The sequence below is a fragment of the Thalassophryne amazonica genome, chromosome 18, assembly GCF_902500255.1.
Source record: "Thalassophryne amazonica chromosome 18, fThaAma1.1, whole genome shotgun sequence".
Taxonomy (NCBI): Eukaryota; Metazoa; Chordata; class Actinopteri; order Batrachoidiformes; family Batrachoididae; genus Thalassophryne; species Thalassophryne amazonica.
The window spans coordinates 56,067,389-56,088,036 of NC_047120.1; the positions used below are offsets into that span (position 1 = coordinate 56,067,389).

The 20,648-nt window shown below is 42.4% G+C and overlaps 1 protein-coding gene across 1 annotated transcript; it reads left to right on the plus strand.

The window, feature by feature from the left end:
* Positions 1–4,662: 4,662 nt before the first annotated feature.
* rnf40 (ring finger protein 40) lies at positions 4,663–17,593 on the plus strand. Its single transcript, XM_034193497.1, is given in 22 exon segments — positions 4,663–4,722; positions 4,724–4,816; positions 6,883–7,050; positions 7,225–7,328; positions 7,330–7,439; positions 7,442–7,501; positions 9,435–9,573; positions 9,575–9,636; positions 9,815–9,933; positions 10,078–10,195; positions 10,198–10,223; positions 10,548–10,622; positions 11,512–11,630; positions 11,692–11,698; positions 13,130–13,306; positions 13,487–13,622; positions 15,433–15,611; positions 15,752–15,834; positions 15,836–15,925; positions 15,927–16,007; positions 16,850–16,967; positions 17,390–17,593. Coding segments are annotated over 22 exon segments (2,313 nt in total). The 5' UTR covers positions 4,663–4,677.
* Positions 17,594–20,648: the final 3,055 nt, after the last annotated feature.

Below are 20,648 nucleotides of genomic sequence, written 5' to 3' on the forward strand. Positions count from 1 at the left end.
ACTGCACTATTCCACGGGCTTCCCTCTCATTCACACACATGTACTCAATCTTGCTTCTACTGACTTTCATTCCCCTTCTCTCCAAAGCATATCTCCACTTCTCCAGACTAGACTCAACTTGTTCTCTATTCTCACTACAGATCACAATGTCATCTGCAAACCTCATAGTCCATGGGGGACTCCTGTCTGATCTCATCTGTAAAGCTGTCCATCACCACTGCAAACAAGAAAGGACTCAGAGCTGATCCTTGGTGTAATCCCACCTCCACCTTGAATGAGTCTGTCATTCCGACTACGCCATCTCACTGCTGTCCACATATTCTTGTACATGTCCTGCACTACCCCTAACATACTTCTCTGCACATCCAGACTTCCTCATACAATGCACAACTCTTCTCTTGGCACCCTATCATAAGCTTTTTCCACAAACACACAATGTAACTCTTTCTGTCCTTCTCGTACTTTTCCAACAGTATTCTCAGAGCAAACATTGCATCTGTAGTGCTCTTTCTCGACATGAAACCATATTGCTGCTCACAGATCTTCACCTGTTTTCTAAGCCTAGCTTCTACTACTCTTTCCCATAACTTCATGCTGTGGCTGATCAGCTTTATGCCTCTGTAGTTACTGCAGCTCTGCACATTACCCTTGTTCTTGACAATAGGAACCAGCACAACTTTGTCTCACCTCCTCAGGCATCCTCTCACTTTCCAAGATTTTATTAACAATCTGGTTAGAAACTCTACTGCCATCTCTCCTAGACATTTCCATACCCTCCACTGGAATGTCATCTGGACCAACTGCCTTTCCACTCTTCATCCTCTTCATAGCAGCCCTCACTTCTTCCTTGCTAAACTCTTTACTTCCTGATTTACTCTCACCACATCATCAGCCTTTTCTCTTGCTCATTTTCTTTATTCATCAACATCTTCAAATATTCCCCCATCTTCTCAGCACACACTCCTCACTTGCTCAGCACTTACCATGGCACTTTTACCACCCTAACTGCTGGCACATCCTTTCCAGCTCTGTCCCTTGTCTGGCCAATCGTACAAGTCCTTTTCTCCTTCCTTCCTATTCAACTTCTTGTACAGCTCGCAATATGCCTTTTCCTTTGCTTTGCCACTTCTCTTCTCGCCTTACGCCGCATCTCCTTGTACTCCTGTCTACTTTCTTCATCTCTCGACATCCAAAGCTTTTTCGCCAACCTCTTTCTCCTTATGCTTTCCTGGACCTCTTCATTCCACCACCAAGCTCCTTGTTTCCTCCACGTCCAGATGTCTACCAGTACTGTCCTCGCTGTCTCCCTCACCACATCTGCAGTACTTTTCCAGTGTCCAAAATTGCTTCCCCTCCAACCAGTGCTTCTCTCACCTGCTCAGCTAAATTTCACACAACAGTCTTCCTCCTTCAGCTTCCCCATCTGATCCTTTTGTTGAGCTCTCACTCTTCTCTTCTTCTTACCTCTAAGTCATCTACAACAACCATCCTATGCTGTCTAGTGACAACTCTCTCCTGCTACCCACCTTACAGTCTGGATTTCTTTTAGCTTGCATCTCCTATAAAGAATGTAGTCCACCTGTGTGCACCTTCCTCCACTCTTATGTTACCCTGTGCTGGCTCCTCCCTTTTCTTAAAGTAGGTATTCACCACAGCCATTTCCATCCTTTTGCAAAATCAACTACCATCTGTCCTTCCCATTCCTATCCTTGATACCATATCTACACATTACTTCCTCATCACCTCTGTTCCCATCACCAACATGCCCATGAAGTCTGCTCCTATCACACTCTTTCATGCTTGGGCACACTCTCCACCACCTCATCTAACACACTCCAGAAATCTTCTTTCTCCTTCATCTCACAACCTACCTGTGGGCATATGGCACTGATGATATTCATCATCACCCCTTCAATTTCCAACTTCACACTCATCACCTGTCAGACACTCGCTTAACCTCCAACACACTTTTAACATATTCTTTCCTTTAAAATGACCCCAACACCATTTCTCTTCCTGTCCTCACCATGGTACAACAACTTGTACCCACTGCCGATGCTCCTGCTCTTACTTCCCTTCCACTTGGTCTCTTGCACACACAATATATCTACCTTTCTCCTCTCCATCATATCAGCCAGCTCTCTCCCTTTAACCAGTCATACTACCAACATTCAAAGTCCCCACTCTCATTTCCACCCTTCTAGTTTTCTTCTCCCGCTGTTCGTGCAACGTTTTCCTCCATCTCTTTGTCGTCTTCGCCCATCAGTAGCCCAATTTCCCACCGGCACCCTGTTGGGCAATAGCACCGGTGGCGGGACGTGTTAACCCGGGCCCGCGACTCGCATCCGGTATGGAATCGATTCTGAGTCTGCATAGTTGGGTTAACTTGTTTTATGCTGGATGCCCTTTCCTGATACAACCCTCATTTATCCGGGCTTGGGACGGCCACCAGAATGTACTGGCTGCACCCACCATGTGGCTGACCATCCTTATTTAAACTACCCCAAATCCAATTCATACACAACCCTAACTCGATTTAATCTATGTTTTGAGCTTACAGTTTGTCAACTGTCTCCTGTACAGCTTTAACGCCACAATGTCAACCTCCATCTTGTGATAATCATGACAGTTTCTTATTGGATGCGGTACGATCACGGCGGTTTGTTATTGAATGGTGAGGAATACAGTACTGTATCAATAGCCAATTTACACAACTTAGCAGTATATGTCAGACATGGGCCAGTCTGTTCTATATTAGAAACATGTCATTAAAAAACCCATTTCAGTCATGCACTAATATTACACTATGTTAACAACAACAATAAGCCTACATCGGCTTATCTCCGACTGTGTAGTGTGAAGTGGATGAGACACCAGTCCAACACCGGTTACTTCCCCATTATTTACAGCTAAGTAAAATAAGACAATGCAGATAAACTGTCTTGTCCAGGACACAGACAGGTACGGATGATCAGGAATTGAACCCAGGCCTACGTATTGAGAGCTCAATTCCTTATCCTGCTGAGATACTGGTCAACAAGGCTATGAGTTTATCCTTGCTGAGTTAGTTTGTACTTTCAAAAACATTTTTTGTAGAGGTAGGTTTTGTGACCGGGGACTATGTGATGGGCGCATCGGCGATGATAGAATTCCCACCGCCCATGCTGCAAGAAAGGGAATTTGCAGCAATGACAAAATGGTAAATGGATTGCATTTATATAGCGCTTTTCTATCTGCATCAGATGCTTCAAAACGCTTTACAGTAATGCCTCACATTCACCCCCGATGTGAGGGTGCTGCCACTACACACACATAAAAGCATGTCTTTTGAGTGCAGGTGTAGTTGCAGGATCATTGAACTTCACCGAACATGTGTTACTTCATTTCATTGTCTTTGACAGATTATTTGGTAATGTACCCTTTCTGAGTGTGACATATGCATCATCTTTGTTAGGGAAGAGTGAGTTGTACTGTGTAGAACATTATGTCCAAAAAAGACAACTACTTCTAAAAGAACAAAAATCATTACTATTACAACTACTCACCTTCCAATCACCTCTTTTGGGTCATATTTCTGGTAGAACTCTTTGGCACCTACCCAGTCTGGCAATTCATCTCCAACAACGATGTCTTTGGTCATGGTGATACAAATCTGCAAGCGGAACGACAGAGAGGACACCCTGACACGGAAGTGCTTCGTTTTCTTCTCGTTTGCAGGCACTTCGGCAGCTGTTCACACGTTTCTCCTCTATTTTGTCATTCTCAAACATATCTGATTCATCATCACAGCTAACTGTACCTGGAAAGCCGCTTTACGGACCAAAACACTCACCGTGTATGCAGTAAAACGACAAAAGAACTGTGAAATGAACACAGGGAATAATGGACGCAACAGAAAAACTTAAAATAATGCCACATCAGTTCGAGGAAAATCACATGAAACCATCTAATTCCCCCGTAGATGGACGTAAGCTAACAGCAGCAGCTACCAACTGTTTACTTTCTGGGCACATTCCTTGAAACTACTTCAGACTTGTTTTACCACGCGGCGTGGCTTTACTGCCACCATGAGGGCGGAGGGGAGAATGACATCGAAGCTTCAGTACAAAAACGACCGTAACAACAGCAACCTTTCAAAATAGAATTCAACAAATGGAAATAATATTAATTAATGCCGCCTTTAAACAATTTGGTTCACGAAAAAAAAAACTTTATTCGAGTCGTTTCTTGTGCCAGAAATTCATCATTTGATTTTTAGTAAAAAAAAAAAAAAACTTTGACAAAATAAAATATTAAGTGGGAAATCTGTCGTCACTTCCTGTCTGGGTATCTTTTTTTTTTTTTCAATCGCCGCCTGAGAAGGTTTGTAGCATCACTATTACGGGGAGACAAAAGCGTTTTTGCACAACATAAAGCGGTTTTTTTTTTCTTTGTGAGAAATATAAAGCACTGAGTTGATATTCGTAGCATAGAGGTTAGCGTTAGCATAGCTTAGTTGGAGGTTGCTAATGTAGCGTTAGCCAAATCAAAGGTAGCTAGAAGCTTTTCTGACTGGCGCGTTCAGCATCAACTGCGATAACCGTCTAGGAATAGTAATTTTAATGTCGGTGCACTGAAAGCAGTTTGTAGGAGTGACTGTGTTTTGAAGCATGTTTGTCTTTTGTAGGGGAAGGAACGATGTCAGGTGTTGGGGGAGGAAAGCGTCCCTCAGGGGGGGACAGCCCCCCCCGGCCCACCTGAGAAGAAGAGCAAAAAGGAAGAGAAGACCACCACCACTCTCATTGAGCCCATCCGAATAGCTGGAGTATCTTCCACGGTCAGTGCTTGAATGCCTCTAGTTTCGTATGTTGCTTCTGCAGACATATTAGTGCTTCAACAATCATACCCATGATTACAATTCCCTTCCTGTGTGACACCAGACATACAGTAAACATGATAAAGTGGTTTATATAAGGTAAAAGTGATTGAAAACAATCAAGAGGAGTACACGGGGGCTCGTAGCATGGGAACACGTACAGATTATGGCCCCATAGGGTAGAAAATGAAGTACCTTGAAATATGTAGTGTAATATACCATTTTAAAGGGTACGGTCTGGAGCAGTGGTTTTCAAACTGGAGTTCTTCAGGGTGGGCGCGAGAGAAGGGTATCATGAACCAGTTCTTTTCGAGAATCATTAAGAAATGATTCACCGACATCAATAGCCTTTTTGCTTAATGAGTCCCTTATCGGTCCTTCAGAGCCGCCATTGTTTTTAAGGGTGTTTAATTGGGAAAATGATAATTTCTTTACATTGATTACAGGCCCTGCAGCAGGTCTGTAATCAACTGCTTCTGTAACGGCTCCACTTTGAAGCATGAAACAACGAAGCAATGCTGACCCACTGCTTCATTGGTTCATTGCTTCACTGCTTTTCAGAAGCAACAAGTCCGCTAATTAAAGATTATTTTTATTTATATTCAGAGATCAAGGATCCAGTGACCAATTTCATATTTATTTACTTTAAGACTCAATAAAATGTTATTGACATAGAAAACCTGTAAAGCCTACTTTTAGTACACAGAAAATTCACAGGAGGTATTCATAAGGGAATCAATAAGGAATCGAATTGATAAGGACACCGATGTAGATAAAATCTTATCGATACCCATCCCTTATTATTTATGTTAAAATGTCTTAGTTATGCCAAAGACATTTAAAAACACAGAGATGTTTTTAAAAAATGATGTTTAGAATATGACAAAAACTAAAATAGAAGAATATTTCTTTAAAAACACATGTTTAAAATGTTTGAAAAGGGTGTAAAATGTATGAAAGAATACAAAGTCCTTTAAAACATGTTTAAAATGTTTACAAAGGCTGTAAAATGTGTAAATTAATAGACAATTCCTTAAAAACGTACAAATACTTTTAAAATGTGTTTAGGATGTAAAAGAATAAAAAGAAACACACAAAGATATTGAAATTGTGTGTATGTATGTCCATGGGGGGGGGTTTCAGCTCATCATTTGTTCTTTGAGGGGGGCTCACTCTCCCACACTTTGAAAACCCCTGCTCTGGAGTATTAACACATGAAGTGTCAGAGCTTAATATCTGCTCAGTGTGGAGACACAACTGAATAACATTCAGATCACCTTGCCACAGGCAAAAAAAAAAAAGCATTTTTGAAGATTATTGTACCAAACTTTGACTAGTCTACTTCCTTAAAATTAATACTCTTCCAACGGCATGTCCGTATTTCTGGTCTAATAACAGATACACAAAAATGTGACGTACAGCAACTGAGAGAGATTTGTTGGAACTGTTAGCTACTGCTTGAAGTGTTTAAACCAAGATGCATTGTGGGTACCAAACAACAGTGTACTCTGTCCCCCCATGGCATAGTTCCAAGCTGGTTCTGCTACAACTGGAAAGCTGCAGAGCGTGACATACCATGTCTGTGTATCATTAATGGACCTGGTATCAAATACATTCAAAGAAATAGCTGACTAAATAGTAACTAAATCTTAACTATACCTTAACTAGTGGCATTCCATAAACAGCTGCCCTGCATCATTGATATGTCATCTCTGGGATGCAAGTTTTGTGACGTACAAAAATGTGATGCACTCTAACAGGAAACAATAAATGACTATACATGTTCCCATGCAACAAGCCAGGGTTGGTGTGACAGCAGTCACTTCAATAACTGAAGTGATAATGGAACTCTATTGTCGTCTGCAAAGCACCCGTGGAGTCACTGGGTGAACCGTCCTCCAGTTGAGAAACTGGCACGATATGTGAACTCGGACTTAAATCGATGCCAGTTGAGTGGTACGCCACTGCAGACATATTCATACAAACAGCATTTCCGTTATGTTGATTTCTGTATTTGTGTTGTGCAGGAGGAAATGGACATGAAGGTGCTCCAGTTCAAGAATAAGAAGCTATGTGAGCGTTTGGAACAGAGGCAAGCTATGGAGGATGAGTTGCGAGAGAAAATCGAGAAGCTGGAGAAGAGACAAGCTACCGATGACACCACGCTGCTTATTGTCAACCGCTACTGGTCACAGGTGATTGTACAGTGTGCACATTTAATTCAGTCAATTAGATTCTATTTTTTAATGGTGGCTTGGGTTGAGAAATGTCGACAAAACAGTGTCAGTATTTGGCATCTGAGTAATGCTGTGTGAGTGATTCTCCTTGAGAGTGAACAGCTCTGTCATTTACTGTGTTTTACTTTACAGTTGGACTCAAATGTCCAGGTGCTGCGCCAGCGCATTATTAAGCACGAGGCTTCAGTATCTGCCCCACCTTGTGTCCCAACTCCAGTGGAGGAACAAAATGTTACCAGCCTCACCATCCTCTGCCTTAACTCCACCTCCACTCCCAGAGGTTCGAACTGACGGGGAGCAGACAGTACAGCAGGACCAGCATCAGCTGGAGCAGGAGCAGAAACCCCCCTTCCTGATGGATCAGAAGAATTGTTGACACCCGTAGACCCACCACAGGATACACCAGTGGGTAAGCAGGGTCTTTTCTGGCCATGGTTCTTTAAATGCTGCCAAATTTATATCGTACTACGCTCTGGTTATGGATAGGGATGCACCGATCCACAATTTTTCACCTCCAATCCATCCCGATACCTGAATTTGGACTTGTACCGATACAGATACTTTTCCGATCCGATACCAGAGCTCTGCTTTAATATTATTAATATTATTATTGTTGTTGTTGATTTTATATGAGGATATTTTCTTAAAAAGGAGACCTGAAAGTTGAGCTACAATATGCCAGAAAGTGCATCTAAGATGAAAGCCTAGATTTGATGTTTTGGTGAAAGAATTAAGTACTTTTTTTTTTTATAGCCTTATTTTTATAGACTTCAAGAGAAAAGACTGCACTCTCTCTCCCTGCCTGTCTCCCTCTCTGTCTTGCTCCCTTTGTCTCTCTCTTCCTGTCTCCCTCTCTGTCTGTCTCTCTCTCTGTCTCTCACTCACTCTTTCTCTCTCTTGCTCGCTTTCTCTCTCCCTTCATCTCTCTTTCTTGTGCTTCCTCTCTCGCTGTTTACGTGCTGCGCAAACTTACAACTTTTGGTAAACACGAAGCCTTTCAACTTTAAAATAAATATCGTCATCGACGCTCATGATTTTAATGGATTAAAGGATTTTAATGGAGACTTTCCCTTTCAGTGGACAGAATTTCTGTTCGCTGTCCACCTCGGCTGCATGCTGACCTGGTGTTTTACAGCCTCGGAACAGTGAAGCGGATAACTTTTTAGCACACATTTTCAGCAACAATTCAGTTAATTTTTTGCGAAATCCCTGCTCGACGAACAGACAATTTGAAGCTGAGAGCTGAGCAGAAATTTGCCGCTAATCGCAGCTAGAACACTGCGGAAGAGAGCTCTCTCAAACAGCCCGCATCAGAAAATCCATCCTCCTCCCCCTCGGCAGTAAACAAGCAGAGGGCAAACAGCAGCAGTCGAGAGGATTCACAGTGGCTCTTCTCCGGTATTGGAAAATGTTGCCGGTTGGATCGGTATTTTCCGATACATGAATTATGTCGGTATCGGAACCTGACTCCGATCCGGGATTGGATCGGTCCCATCCCTAGTTATGGACTCGTGTCAACATGATTTAAGTTTTTTTGTACTGGTTTAATGGCACATTGACGATCACATCAGTTTACGTCCTGCTCCTGTATTGAATTTAAAGCCCCATAGTGGTCGTTTTGTGCCCAGTATATAGAGTGAATGAAATTTTTCAGTGGGTTTATGTTTCAGGTGTAGAATTTGAGATGCAGAGTAACACAAGCTACCAGCTTAGACATCTGGTCCATCAGCTGTCAGTGTAGAGAACAAACAAGAAAAAAATAAAATGTAAATTACATGGCCAGCAGATAAATGTCGAATGAATATCAATATTTGTCTACAATTTGGGCAAATGTCTGCATATTTGGTAGCAGTGCACTCTGTCACTCCAGAATATCACAGAATGTAACAAATGACACTCAGTTTAGAGATTGTATGTTTTTATGTTTTCTGTACCCACTTACTCCATTCAAGGGTCACAGGGGTCTGGAGCCTATCCTAGCAATCATGGGGCATGAGGCAGCGTACACCCTGGACACGACGTCAGTCTATCTCAAGGCCATATAGATAGACAAATGCATTCACACTCTCACCCACACCTACGGACAATTTAGAGTCGCCAATTCACCTAACCTGCATGTCTTTGGAATTGGGAGGAATCCGGAACACCCGGAGAGAACCCAGGCGAGCACTGGGACAACATGCAAACTCCATACAGAAAGGCCCAGGTGGGAAGCGATCCCATGACCTTCTTGCTGTGAGGAAGCAGTGCTAACCACTAAGCCACAGTGCTGCTCTGGGGTTGTTGCTCTGCACAGATTGAAGTTTAATGCTTTATTTGTATTATTACCTGCTTTCTGGCAGCCAGTGCATCACCACCACCTCCTCCCCTTAGTGAGAGTGCGAAGGGTTTCTTGGCCACGCTGGAGCATAGCAGTGATGAGGAGCTCACCCTGCACCTTCAGGAGCATATGCAGTTCAGCAAGGAAGCCATCGCATGCCTGGTGTGTCTTTGACAGGCTGCACAGCCGCGTCGATGACATGTGCAAACAGGTTCAAGCTGCAGGTAACTGGAAATGTTTGTACCTACAATGGATAATTGATGATTCACTGACACAAACTAAGAGGAATTTGAGCACATTGTTTATCTGATGATCAAATTCATTTCTTCCTACATATTGCTTCAGTGTGACTATTGATCACAGTGTTGATTGGATACTGCTAACCTGATCTTTTGTTGGCAGTGTGTAACGACGACAGCCAGACTGAGAACATTCTGAAGTGCACGCTGCTGGAAGAGAATAGTCGTCTGCGAGACTTAGCAACCCTTCTACAAGGCCGCCACCACAAGATGTCAATGGAGGTTTTTTGTGTGAATATCAGGGAGAGAAATCGCTGAATTGTGTATTTGAGAAAGTTGTCAGAATGTCCACAATTAGCCACTGCATATCATTTTAACATGTCAGTGATGAAACGGCAGTTTAAACCTGTCTTTTATGTCTCGCAGTACAATGAGCTGGTGGACAAAGTGACCAGCTCTGAGACTAAGGTGACAGAGATGGAGACGACTGTGGAGGACTTGCAGTGGGACATTGAAAAACTTCGCAATAGAGAACAAAAGCTTAACAACACCTTGCAGAGGCCATGGAGCAGGTGTGTGTGCGTGTGTGCGTGCGTGTGTGCTGCGTGCGCGCGTGCGTACGCGCGTGCGTACAATGTCTGGTTTTTACCTCTTACACATCAGGACAGTAATACAATTCAAACATCAGAGCATGTCCAGCCAGCCAGCCAGCTGCTATTGATGCTTAACTCGCTGTCAGTCCAAGTGTTGATGAACAGATCATTTTCTTTATTGATATGAAAATTCAAGGAAGCAGGTGTTCAAATATGTCTGATCGGATGATGTACATACTGTATGTAGACATCCTTTATTTCGCTGCTGTGCTTTGTTTCCTATTTTTGACATGTGTTTTGCAGCTGAAGTCTGGTTACAGCAGCACCGGCAGTGGTGGGGGCCTTGCTGGAGGTCAGATTACTTTGAACATTCAAAAGGTGACCCTTCACTAGGAGTATCCCTTGTTTTATTTATTTATTTCTCTTTTGAAATTATATTATTTGCTTGGGGCCCTATCTTGATGATCTGTGAGTGCATAGTGCATGTTCATTTGGAGCGCATCCAGCTCCACATTAGTGTTAACATAATGTGTAATCTGAGCACAGATTAGGATGCAGGTTGTAAAAGGGTTCTTTTTATTCGCTTGATTAGTTATGGGTGTGATTTAGTTAAAAGATAAGATAAACCAATCGATATCACCTGTCACTACTTGCACATTGATATTTAGATGATGGATGTAGAAGTGAGGGTGTTTCTGGGGAGGAAATGTTTCCACAGGCAGAGTGTCAAAGAAGAATCATTACAACACCTGCAGCACTGGAACCAAACCGAGTAGAGCCGAGTAGTGCCACATATGTGTAATGGAAAGGGGTTTAACTCATCTCAACATATCCCACCAGGCACAGCCTCCATTGGACAGCTCTGTAATGGGAGGAAGCAAATCAGTATAAAATGTGGCACATTTCAGTTATTAAAGTTTTTTTTTATTTTCCATAAGTGTTTATTTTGGACCAGGTTTTTGCTGGTCTGTCATACAGTTGTGTTTTTGCTACAACATGATAGCAGAGCACCAGCAGTGTACTTGACCACACCTTATTTTACATTTAACATGCCAGTGGGGGTGCAGATCAGAGCAAGTAGACTTGTAGCTACTGTGGGTGAAAACTAGCAGTGACATCTGGGCTACACTTTAGACTGCTTTGAGTTTAGGTAGAAGATGGGACCTTTAATCTCTGATTAATCAGTGTTTTTTTTTTTGCTTTTTTTTTATTGGTGTTGTTTCTTTGTTTTTGATCATCCTTGCCCCTGTCTCCTCCTTTTTGTTAGTTTGAGAGTCTGAATGCAGAGTTGGAGCATAACCAGGAATTGGCCAATAGCCGAATGGCAGAGCTGGAAAAATTGCAGGTGGAGCTCCAGGAGGCTGTGAGAGAAAGCAGAAACTCAAGGTAATGCTATGGTCACTGGAATTCTACAGAATGTTGGTATCAATACACAGTTTCTGTGTAGGCTCTCAGTTGTCCAGGTGGTTTCCATAGTAGAGCTTGAATCTTCGACTGGACTGGGTTGCTTGACGTGAGGACGTTTCGCTTCAGATCACAGAAGCTTCCTCAGCTAAAATTCTTGATTTGGTAGTCTGACTTCTGTCTTGGATTGTAAACTTGGATTTTGTGCTGTCTGAAAACCCACTCACACTGACCAATATCTGCTCTTTGGCTCAAACCACCCCTTGAACACAAGCTCGGGGATCAGGACTCTTCAACACAGAGCCCTACAGGTGCCCGCAACTGCAGATGGAAGGGCTAAAGAACAACAACTTGTACAGAAAGCCCTCACAGTATGTGGGTACCCACGATGGTCCCTGGACAAAGTGCAGAAGTCCCAGAAAACAAGAGACCAGATAGACAGGAGACAAGAAGAAGAGTGTCTCTCCCTTATTTAGCAGGAGTAGGGTAAAAACTACAGAGGATCTTCAGACAGCACAAAATCCCAGTTTACTTTAAACCGGTTAACACCTTGAGGCAGAAATTAGTTCACCCTAAGGACAGGATCCCTAGTTACAAACAGAGCAATGTAGTGTATTTTATCAGATGTCAGTAAAACTGTAATGAACACTACATAGGTGAGACTAAGCAACCTTTACACAAAAGGCTATACCAACAAGGCAGAGAGGGCTCAAATGGACCTCAGTCTGCAGTTCATCTCCACCTGAAAGACACTAACCACACGTTTGAGGACAAGGAAGTTAAAATCTTAGCCAGAGAGAAGAAATGGTTTGAGAGAGGTGTCAAGGAAGCATTCTTTGTAAAACAGTTGAAACCCAGCCTTAATCGGGGAGGGGGTCTGAGACGCTTTGTCCCGTTTACAATGGGGTACTCAGGTCAGAGCAGTTTCAGTCTTTTGTTCATGGTAATGAGTCATTCACGTCATCAGGAGAGTCGTCAAGGGAGCCATCAGGAGAGGCTTCCGTCCCATCATAGGGAGGGACAGCTGCCCTGTCATTAGGAGGGCTAACTAGAGCACAATAGGTGCTAATTAGAGCTATTGTTTAGTCACTAGCCTATAGCAGTCGGCCACTCGGTAGGAGGGGTCTGGTTAGGTTTAAAAAAGTCCAGCTTTTGTTGGCTTCTGTTTATTCTTCTCTACAAGAGTCAAGACAGAAGTCAGACTACCAGAGCAAGAATTTTAGCTGAGGAAGCTTTTGCGATTTGAAGCGAAACGTCCTCACGTCAAGCAACCCAGTCCAGTCGAAGATTCAAGCTTCTCTACTATCAATACACAGGTTGATAAAGCTGGATAGTGTGAAATGAACTCTGTTTTCATCTGTGGATGTCGCCATAGTTGGGGGGGGGGGGGGGGGGGGGGGAAGTGGTGATGAATGTGATATGTTCAGAATTTCATTGGTTGATGTTCGCGTATCTTCTCAATCTCTCCACTTCATTGGCAGATGGACTTGCAGAATATTCCTGAGGAGGTTGTGGAGACGTTGGAGTACAAATGTCTCCAGTCTCAATTCTCCCTGCTGTATAATGAGTCTCTTGGGGTCAAAACTCAGCTGGATGAGGCGCGGGCTCTCCTGCTCACTGCCAAGAATGCCCATCTCCGACAAATTGAGCACATGGAGGTAACTCTTCCAGGAATTGGTTCCTTTGGTATTTTTGTTTTTATGAAGACGAGAGAAAGAAGATCCCCTGATACCACACACCCTGACTGTCGTCTAGTTTTGCAGCTCTCACATATTGCCTGGACAGTTCAGTGTTTATTTGATGAGTAACAGTGGTTGACAATGTTTCCATCTGTTCAGAGCGATGAGCTGTCCCTTCAAAAGAAACTGCGAACGGAGGTCATCCAGTTGGAGGATACTCTGGCCCAAGTGCGTAAAGAGTATGAAATGCTGCGCATCGAGTTTGAACAGAACTTGGCCGCTAATGAGCAAGCAGGTACATTTCCAGTTTTGTCATCTTATCAGTCATAAAAAGTTTGTAAAGGGTGAAGGGAAACACTTCCACTGCATGGTGAATTAGTAGACTCTGTCTTTCTAAGTCTACACCAGTTCAAATCAGTTCTCTTCACTTTTTTTTTTGAAAGTCAACCTTGTAAGACCCGAGCTTTGATTGTGAGCAGCACAGTGATACGAGTTGTGTTTTTCCGCATCTTTTGATAGCAGTGTACAGACATACAACCCCTGGCAAAAATTATGGAATCACCGGCCTCAGAGGATGTTCATTCAGTTGTTTAATTTTGTAGAAAAAAAAGCAGATCACAGACATGACACAAACTAAAGTCATTTCAAATGGCAACTTTCTGGCTTTAAGAAACACTATAAAAATCAAGAAAAAAAGATTGTGGCAGTCAGTAACGGTTACTTTTTTAGACCAAGCAGAGGAAAAAAATATGGAATCACTCAATTCTGAGGAAAGAATTATGGTATCACACTGTAAATTTTCATCCCCCAAATTAACACCTGCATCAAATCAGATCTGCTCATTGACATTGACCCTATGCCATGACATTGACCCTATGTGTCTTTTTGCAAGGAATGTTTTTGCAGTTTTTGCTCTATGGCAAGATGCATTATCATCTTGAAAAATGATTTCATCATCCCCAAACATCCTTTCAATTGTCCAAAATATCAACATAAACTTGTGCATTTATTGATGATGTAATGACAGCCATCTCCCCAGTGCCTTTACCTGACATGCAGCCCCATATCATCAATGACTGTGGAAATTTACATGTTCTCTTCAGGCAGTCATCTTTATAAATCTCATTGGAAAGGCACCAAACAAAAGTTCCAGCATCATCACCTTGCCCAATGCAGATTCGAGATTCATCACTGAATATGACTTTCATCCAGTCATCCACAGTCCACAATTGCTTTTCCTTAGCCCATTGCAACCTTGTTTTTTTCTGTTTAGGTGTTAATGATGGCTTTTTTTAGCTTTTCTGTATGTAAATCCCATCTCCTTTAGGCGGTTTCTTACAGTTCGGTCACAGACGTTGACTCCAGTTTCCTCCCATTCGTTCCTCATTGTTTTGTTGTACATTTTTCGATTTTTGAGACATATTGCTTTAAGTTTTCTGTCTTGACGCTTTGATGTCTTCCTTGGTCTACCAGTATGTTTGCCTTTAACAACCTTCCCATGTTGTTTGTATTTGGTCCAGAGTTTAGACACAGCTGACTGTGAACAACCAACATCTTTTGCAACATTGCATGATGATTTACTCTCTTTTAAGAGTTTGATAATCCTCTCCTTTGTTTCAATTGACATCTTTCGTGTTGGAGCCATGATTCATGTCAGTCCACTTGGTGCAACAGCTCTCCAAGGTGTGTTCACTCCTTTTTAGATGCAGACTAACGAGCAGATCTGATATGATGCAGGTGTTAGTTTTGGGGATGAAAATTTACAGGGTGATTCCATAATTTTTTCCTCAGAATTGAGTGATTCCATATTTTTTTCCTCTGCTTGGTCTAAAAAAGTAACCATTACTGACTGCCACAATCTTTTTTTCTTGATTTCTTATAGTGTTTCTTAAAGCCAGAAAGTTGCCATTTGAAATGACTTTAGTTTTGTGTCATGTCTGTGATCTGCTTTTTTTCTACAAAATTAAACAACTGAATGAACATCCTCCGAGGCCGGTGATTCCATAATTTTTGCCAGGGGTTGTATTAGGTCAGTTCTGGGTGCAGTACAATGTGTTCGAGATAATCAACGCATCCAGATAAAGCTGAGTGACTCAAAACTAAAGCATATATTGACTGTAGTCTATGTTTTGTCTGCCTTGATCCCTTGTGGCTTTTCTCCGGACCAATCAACAAGGAGATGCGACACTTAATCAGCAGTCTTCAAAACCACAACCTGCAACTGAAAGGTGATGTTCAGCGTTACAAGAGGAAGTTGCGGGAAACTCAAATGGAGATTAATAAGGTAGGTGACCTGTTTGATGGCCTCCTGATTTCAGTATTGGTTGGATATTCAAAACGGGAGCAGTGCAGCTGCAGTTACACATCTCTCCTAACCCAGGTTACTTTGTGCCTTTAGAACATAACTTTTTCCTTTAATAACAGTTACGTTGCCAGAGTGGTGACGCAGGAAGTCTGGTCTTAGAGGAAACAACAAATGACAACGTTGATGTGAAGAAAGAGGAGGAACGACCAGGAGGAGGAGGAGGAGAGAAGGAAGGAATTGGAAAGACAGCGGGCCCGCGAAAGAGAGTGGGAGAGAGAGGCTGAACGTGAGCGGGCGAGAGAGGGAGAGGCAACGCACTGACGAAATGAAGAGGAAGGACTCGGACACATTAAAGATGCTCAGAATCGACCTCAAGTAATTCTGTTTAATTTATTTCACAAGTCAATTCAAAGCACCATACACAAAGTGTTTTTTTTTTTTTGTCTAGTTCTGATTTAGTAGCTCATATATAGTTAAATCCTTTCGTGGTACTCTTCAGATATTTTCTCCATTTTTTGGAGGGGGGGGGGTTCACAGATGATAAGTGTAAGATTTGTGGAAATGTTAATGATCACTCTTGCCAGCATAGTTGCCATGCTTGTGTCCCAAAAAGAAAGGCATGGGTTCAAGCCCTGCCTATGGCCTAATCTCTTTCTACATCTGGAGGTGCATCACGATTGGCCTCCAGAATAAAATTTGTGCCAAATCAACATGGATTATTACCAGATCCATGGTGCTGATCCTGAGCAAATGGGGGGGAAAAGTTTATTCTGTTTGTACTTGGATCGTGTCTGTTTTTTCATTTGTCTAGCTGTTTATTTTGTATGAGACAAACTATGATGGCCGATTGAGACGTTTTGAGCCTGACTCAGAAAAAGTAGGGCGTGGTTCTCTCTTTCTTCTCCATTGCCCCTCGTTCATCTTAAACTCGTGGATGGAATCACACAAAAATTTCTCAGGGCTTTGAATTGTGTTCTGGTCACCCACAATTTTCCTTTGGTTTTAAGTGTGTGATTAATTGCAGATTACAGACAAATGTGTGACACCCCCAGACGAGAAAAAAATCTGTTTTTCATAGCTAGTTGCCGATTGTGTCATGCAAGTCTCATAGTACTGCTACATTTTAACGTCGAAAGTGTTAGTAAACTCCTTTCGAAGTGCTCAGTGAATGAATAAATTCTTATATGTATTTTTTTAATCTACACTAACCCATCCAGGAAGGCCCAGGAGTCCCAAAAAGAGATGAAGCTGCTGTTGGACATGTATAAGTCGGCCCCAAAAGAACAGAGAGACAAAGTGCAACTCATGGCAGCTGAGCGCAAGTCAAAAGCTGAGGTTTGTCCTCATTGTGTGTCGCGTCGTCCCCCCCCCGGCAATACAGCTTTTATTATCTGCTCATGAGCAAATATCCAAATTTTATAGGCACACACCAAGATATGTAAAACTGTAAACTTATATCCACTGTATTGTATTAAAAAATGTAGGGTTTGATTTTAGACAGAAAATAAATGTCCAAACGTTCCTGTTCCAATAGAAATTGTGCAGCATTTTCATAGTTACAAAAACATCATTAAAAGAACACCTTGATGTCTTTGTGGGTGTACTGATGTTACAAAACAGGACAATTGTTGCAGATGATCACTGAATTCAAATAGCTGGCCTGCTTGCATGGAAAACATTTTTTTTTTTTAAATGCAGAGGCAACCTAAAATAAATAATGTAAAACAAAAATGTAAAATTAATTTCAACCCTTGCAGGTGGATGAGTTGAGGATGCGTGTGCGAGAGCTGGAGGAGAGGGAGCGGAAGGAAAGTAAGAAGCTAGCTGATGAGGATGCCCTCAGGAAGATCAGAGTGGCAGAAGAGACCATTGAGCATCTGCAGAAGAAACTTGGCGCAACTAAACAGGTAGCATATATTGTGCGTTTCACAGTGAAACCTGCCAACTCAGGAAGGAGATAGCACTACTTTTACTTGTACCTCTATTTTGTAGACATTTTCCTGCTTTAGCACTCTCTCTCTCTCTCTCTCTCTCACACACACACCATGTTAATGATGAAAAAAGAAACAATCGAATTGTCATGATTTCATTGTGCATAGAGCTGAGCTGGTCATTGATTCTTTATAGAGCTTAGACACAGTTTTTCACCATATCAGGATTATGAAAACTTTTGCCTCTCAGAATGTGGCTGTTAGAAAATTGTAAAGAAAGAATAGTTCTGAGACATTGATAAATTGTCACCCAATGCCTATTTTGGTATCTAGATGGATTTATAAAACTGGTGTTGTCATTATAAAATTCTATAAAATAATTGCAGAAAGGACATATAGCATACTTTTTTATTTATTTTTCCTTTTTTAATAAGTTTGTTGTAGTAGTCTACTTGCAGGCGTGATGGTTACATTATTTTGTTCACTGTGCCTGTATGAATGGTCTTACAGTCAATTCAATTTATTATTTTTATAGTGCCAAATCACATGAAGCTGCCTCAAAGCGCTTCACATGAGTAAGGTCGAACCTTACCAACCCCTCTGAGCAAACACACAGGCGACAGTGGTAAGAAAACTCCCTCTGGTGATAATGAGGAAGAAACCTCCAGCAGACCAAATCCAGAGGGGTAACCCACTGCGTAGGCCGTTCTAACAGTTAACAAGGTTTTTACAAATTGTACAAGAATTTCTTTACAAGCAAGAGTCTTTAATTGAAAATAGAGTCCATTTTCGGTCTCTAATACATAGGCGTCCATGTCTAGCACCAGTAGGCTGCAGGACAGGACCTCTGGTCAGTGGTGGAACAGGCTTTTACAGTTATAGTTACCGTATTTTCCGGACTATAAGTCGCACTTTTTTACATGTTTTGACCTGGGGTGCGACCTATACTCCGGTGCGACTTATAAATGAAAAATATACCGGTAGGATCTCAATTAATTTACTGTAACAAAACAATTTTACGTGACAGAGTCAATCTATGTTTTAAAATGGCCACCAGAAAAGGCAATGCATCATGGGCACTGTAGTATGGTGGCCGTCCTATAGGTTATGCTGGTCGCGATAACCAATCAGAGAACAGAACGTTGGACGCGTATTCCTCACCTCACCCACAGCGTGAGAAGCTGACGAACACGGTGCTTGCTGTTATTCCAGCATGGCGAACAAAACAGCTTCAACCCTTGGATATCAGTGTGAGCAGAGTGTTTAAGTTGACGCTGAGAGCTGCGTGGGAGCACTGGGTGAGCGACGGTGGAGGATTAGCGTGTGCACTTGGAAGGAGCTGGCGTTGATGATTGTGAAAAGCGTTTGAAGCAGACGAACATGGTGTTTATTCCGGGACAGCTAACAAAACAGCTTCAACCCTTGGATATCAGTGTGAGCAGAGTTGACGCCGAGAGCTGCATGGGAGCACTGAGCGACGGCGGAGGATTAGCGTCTGCACTTGGAAGGAGCTGTATCGACACCGCTGGGTGGTCATGAGCTGCGCAGGTAGGCGCTGCATGGTTTGGCTCGCAATGTGGTCCGCAAAATACAAACAGGTAAAATGCAGCTCACGAGAGGGCACTCAAGGCTTGTGTGACTGTTCCTGCAACTTCTGACTACCATAGAAAAATAAAAATTTCAACGTTACTGATAACTTAAGACAACGGAGAAGGCCCGAAAAAATGCCACCAAAAAGAAAATCATACTCTGCAGATTACAAGTTGACTGGTTAAATATGCATCCGAAAATGGTAGCCGTCACAATATTATCATCTGAACTTTTCATGTTAACATACCTGTATGTCCATGGGACTTATAGTCCAGTGCAACTTATTTATGGTTTATTTTTCTTTATAATGGATAAAGTGGCTGGTGCGACTTATACTCCGGTGCGACTTATAGTCCGGAAAATACGGTAATTACAAAGTGACATGCATATAAGAAATTATAGAGACGGTTTAAATGCAAACCTCTTTCAAATTCTAACCTTAGACTGGAACTGCAGGATATGAAAAAACAATTCAGCTGTGTACCTTTGATTCTGATATAAATGAGTCAGCTGTGTGAAAATGAAAGTAGTGCAATGAGTATTGCATTTACCTGAAAAAAGCTTCTCCATATCTCATGCAACAAAAGAGGAAATGAAAGATTAAAATGTGGCTTGTAATTTGAATCTAGTCAAGTTTAAATGTGAAACTCTGGCAGTGTTTCAGGTCACTTTAAGGTTGTTTGTAGTTTTTTTTTTTTTTATTATTTTTTTATGTTTTTCAGTTTCCATCTTTATGAAGACACAGGGAACAGTAAAAATAAACAAAAGGCAGCAACCAAAAACAGCAAACTGCCAGACCAGAGACAACGAAGTGGTATGAACATACAACTGATGAGATCTATATCAAATTTAAACGGTCAGAAACTTATCCATGAGCAATAATCTGACATTGAGTCAGGAAAGGTCCCCATATTGCAGCATGTCTGTGTTGTCTGTCCGTATTGTCCAGGCGAAGACGGTCCATCTGTATCGCTGAGACCATTTCTCTAACCCAGTGATTCTCAACCGGGGTGCCGCGGCACCCTAGGGTGCCGTGATCGATCGTCAGGGGTGCCGTGGGTATTTTTCATATTCGCGATTACCGTGAATTATTTATTTTATCCACAAAGCATAAAACGACTCAGAATCTGACGTCATTGTGCTGCAGCCTCGCTCTCGTCTTAAGGCGGGACAATAACAAGGAGGCTGACGGCCGATTAAAACAGTGCCGTCTCCTTCAAAAGCCGTCTAAAATGCGGAGCTGTCGGTGTGTGTGTCTGTGCCTGTGTGTGCATGCGCGCGAGTTAACAGGCTGCAGACTGTGAGGGAGGGGTGGGTGAGGGAGGGAGGGGGTGGGTGAGGGAGATTCCTGAATGCAGGCGCTACACGTTCAGTGCGCAGCGAGCGCGGAGCAGAGAGAGGATTTTAAATGGAGTGAACATGTTAACAAAACGAAAACGTGAAGCTTTTACTTCTCTCTGAACTTTCTCTAAAGGTGTGATTCTGCCGTTACCGT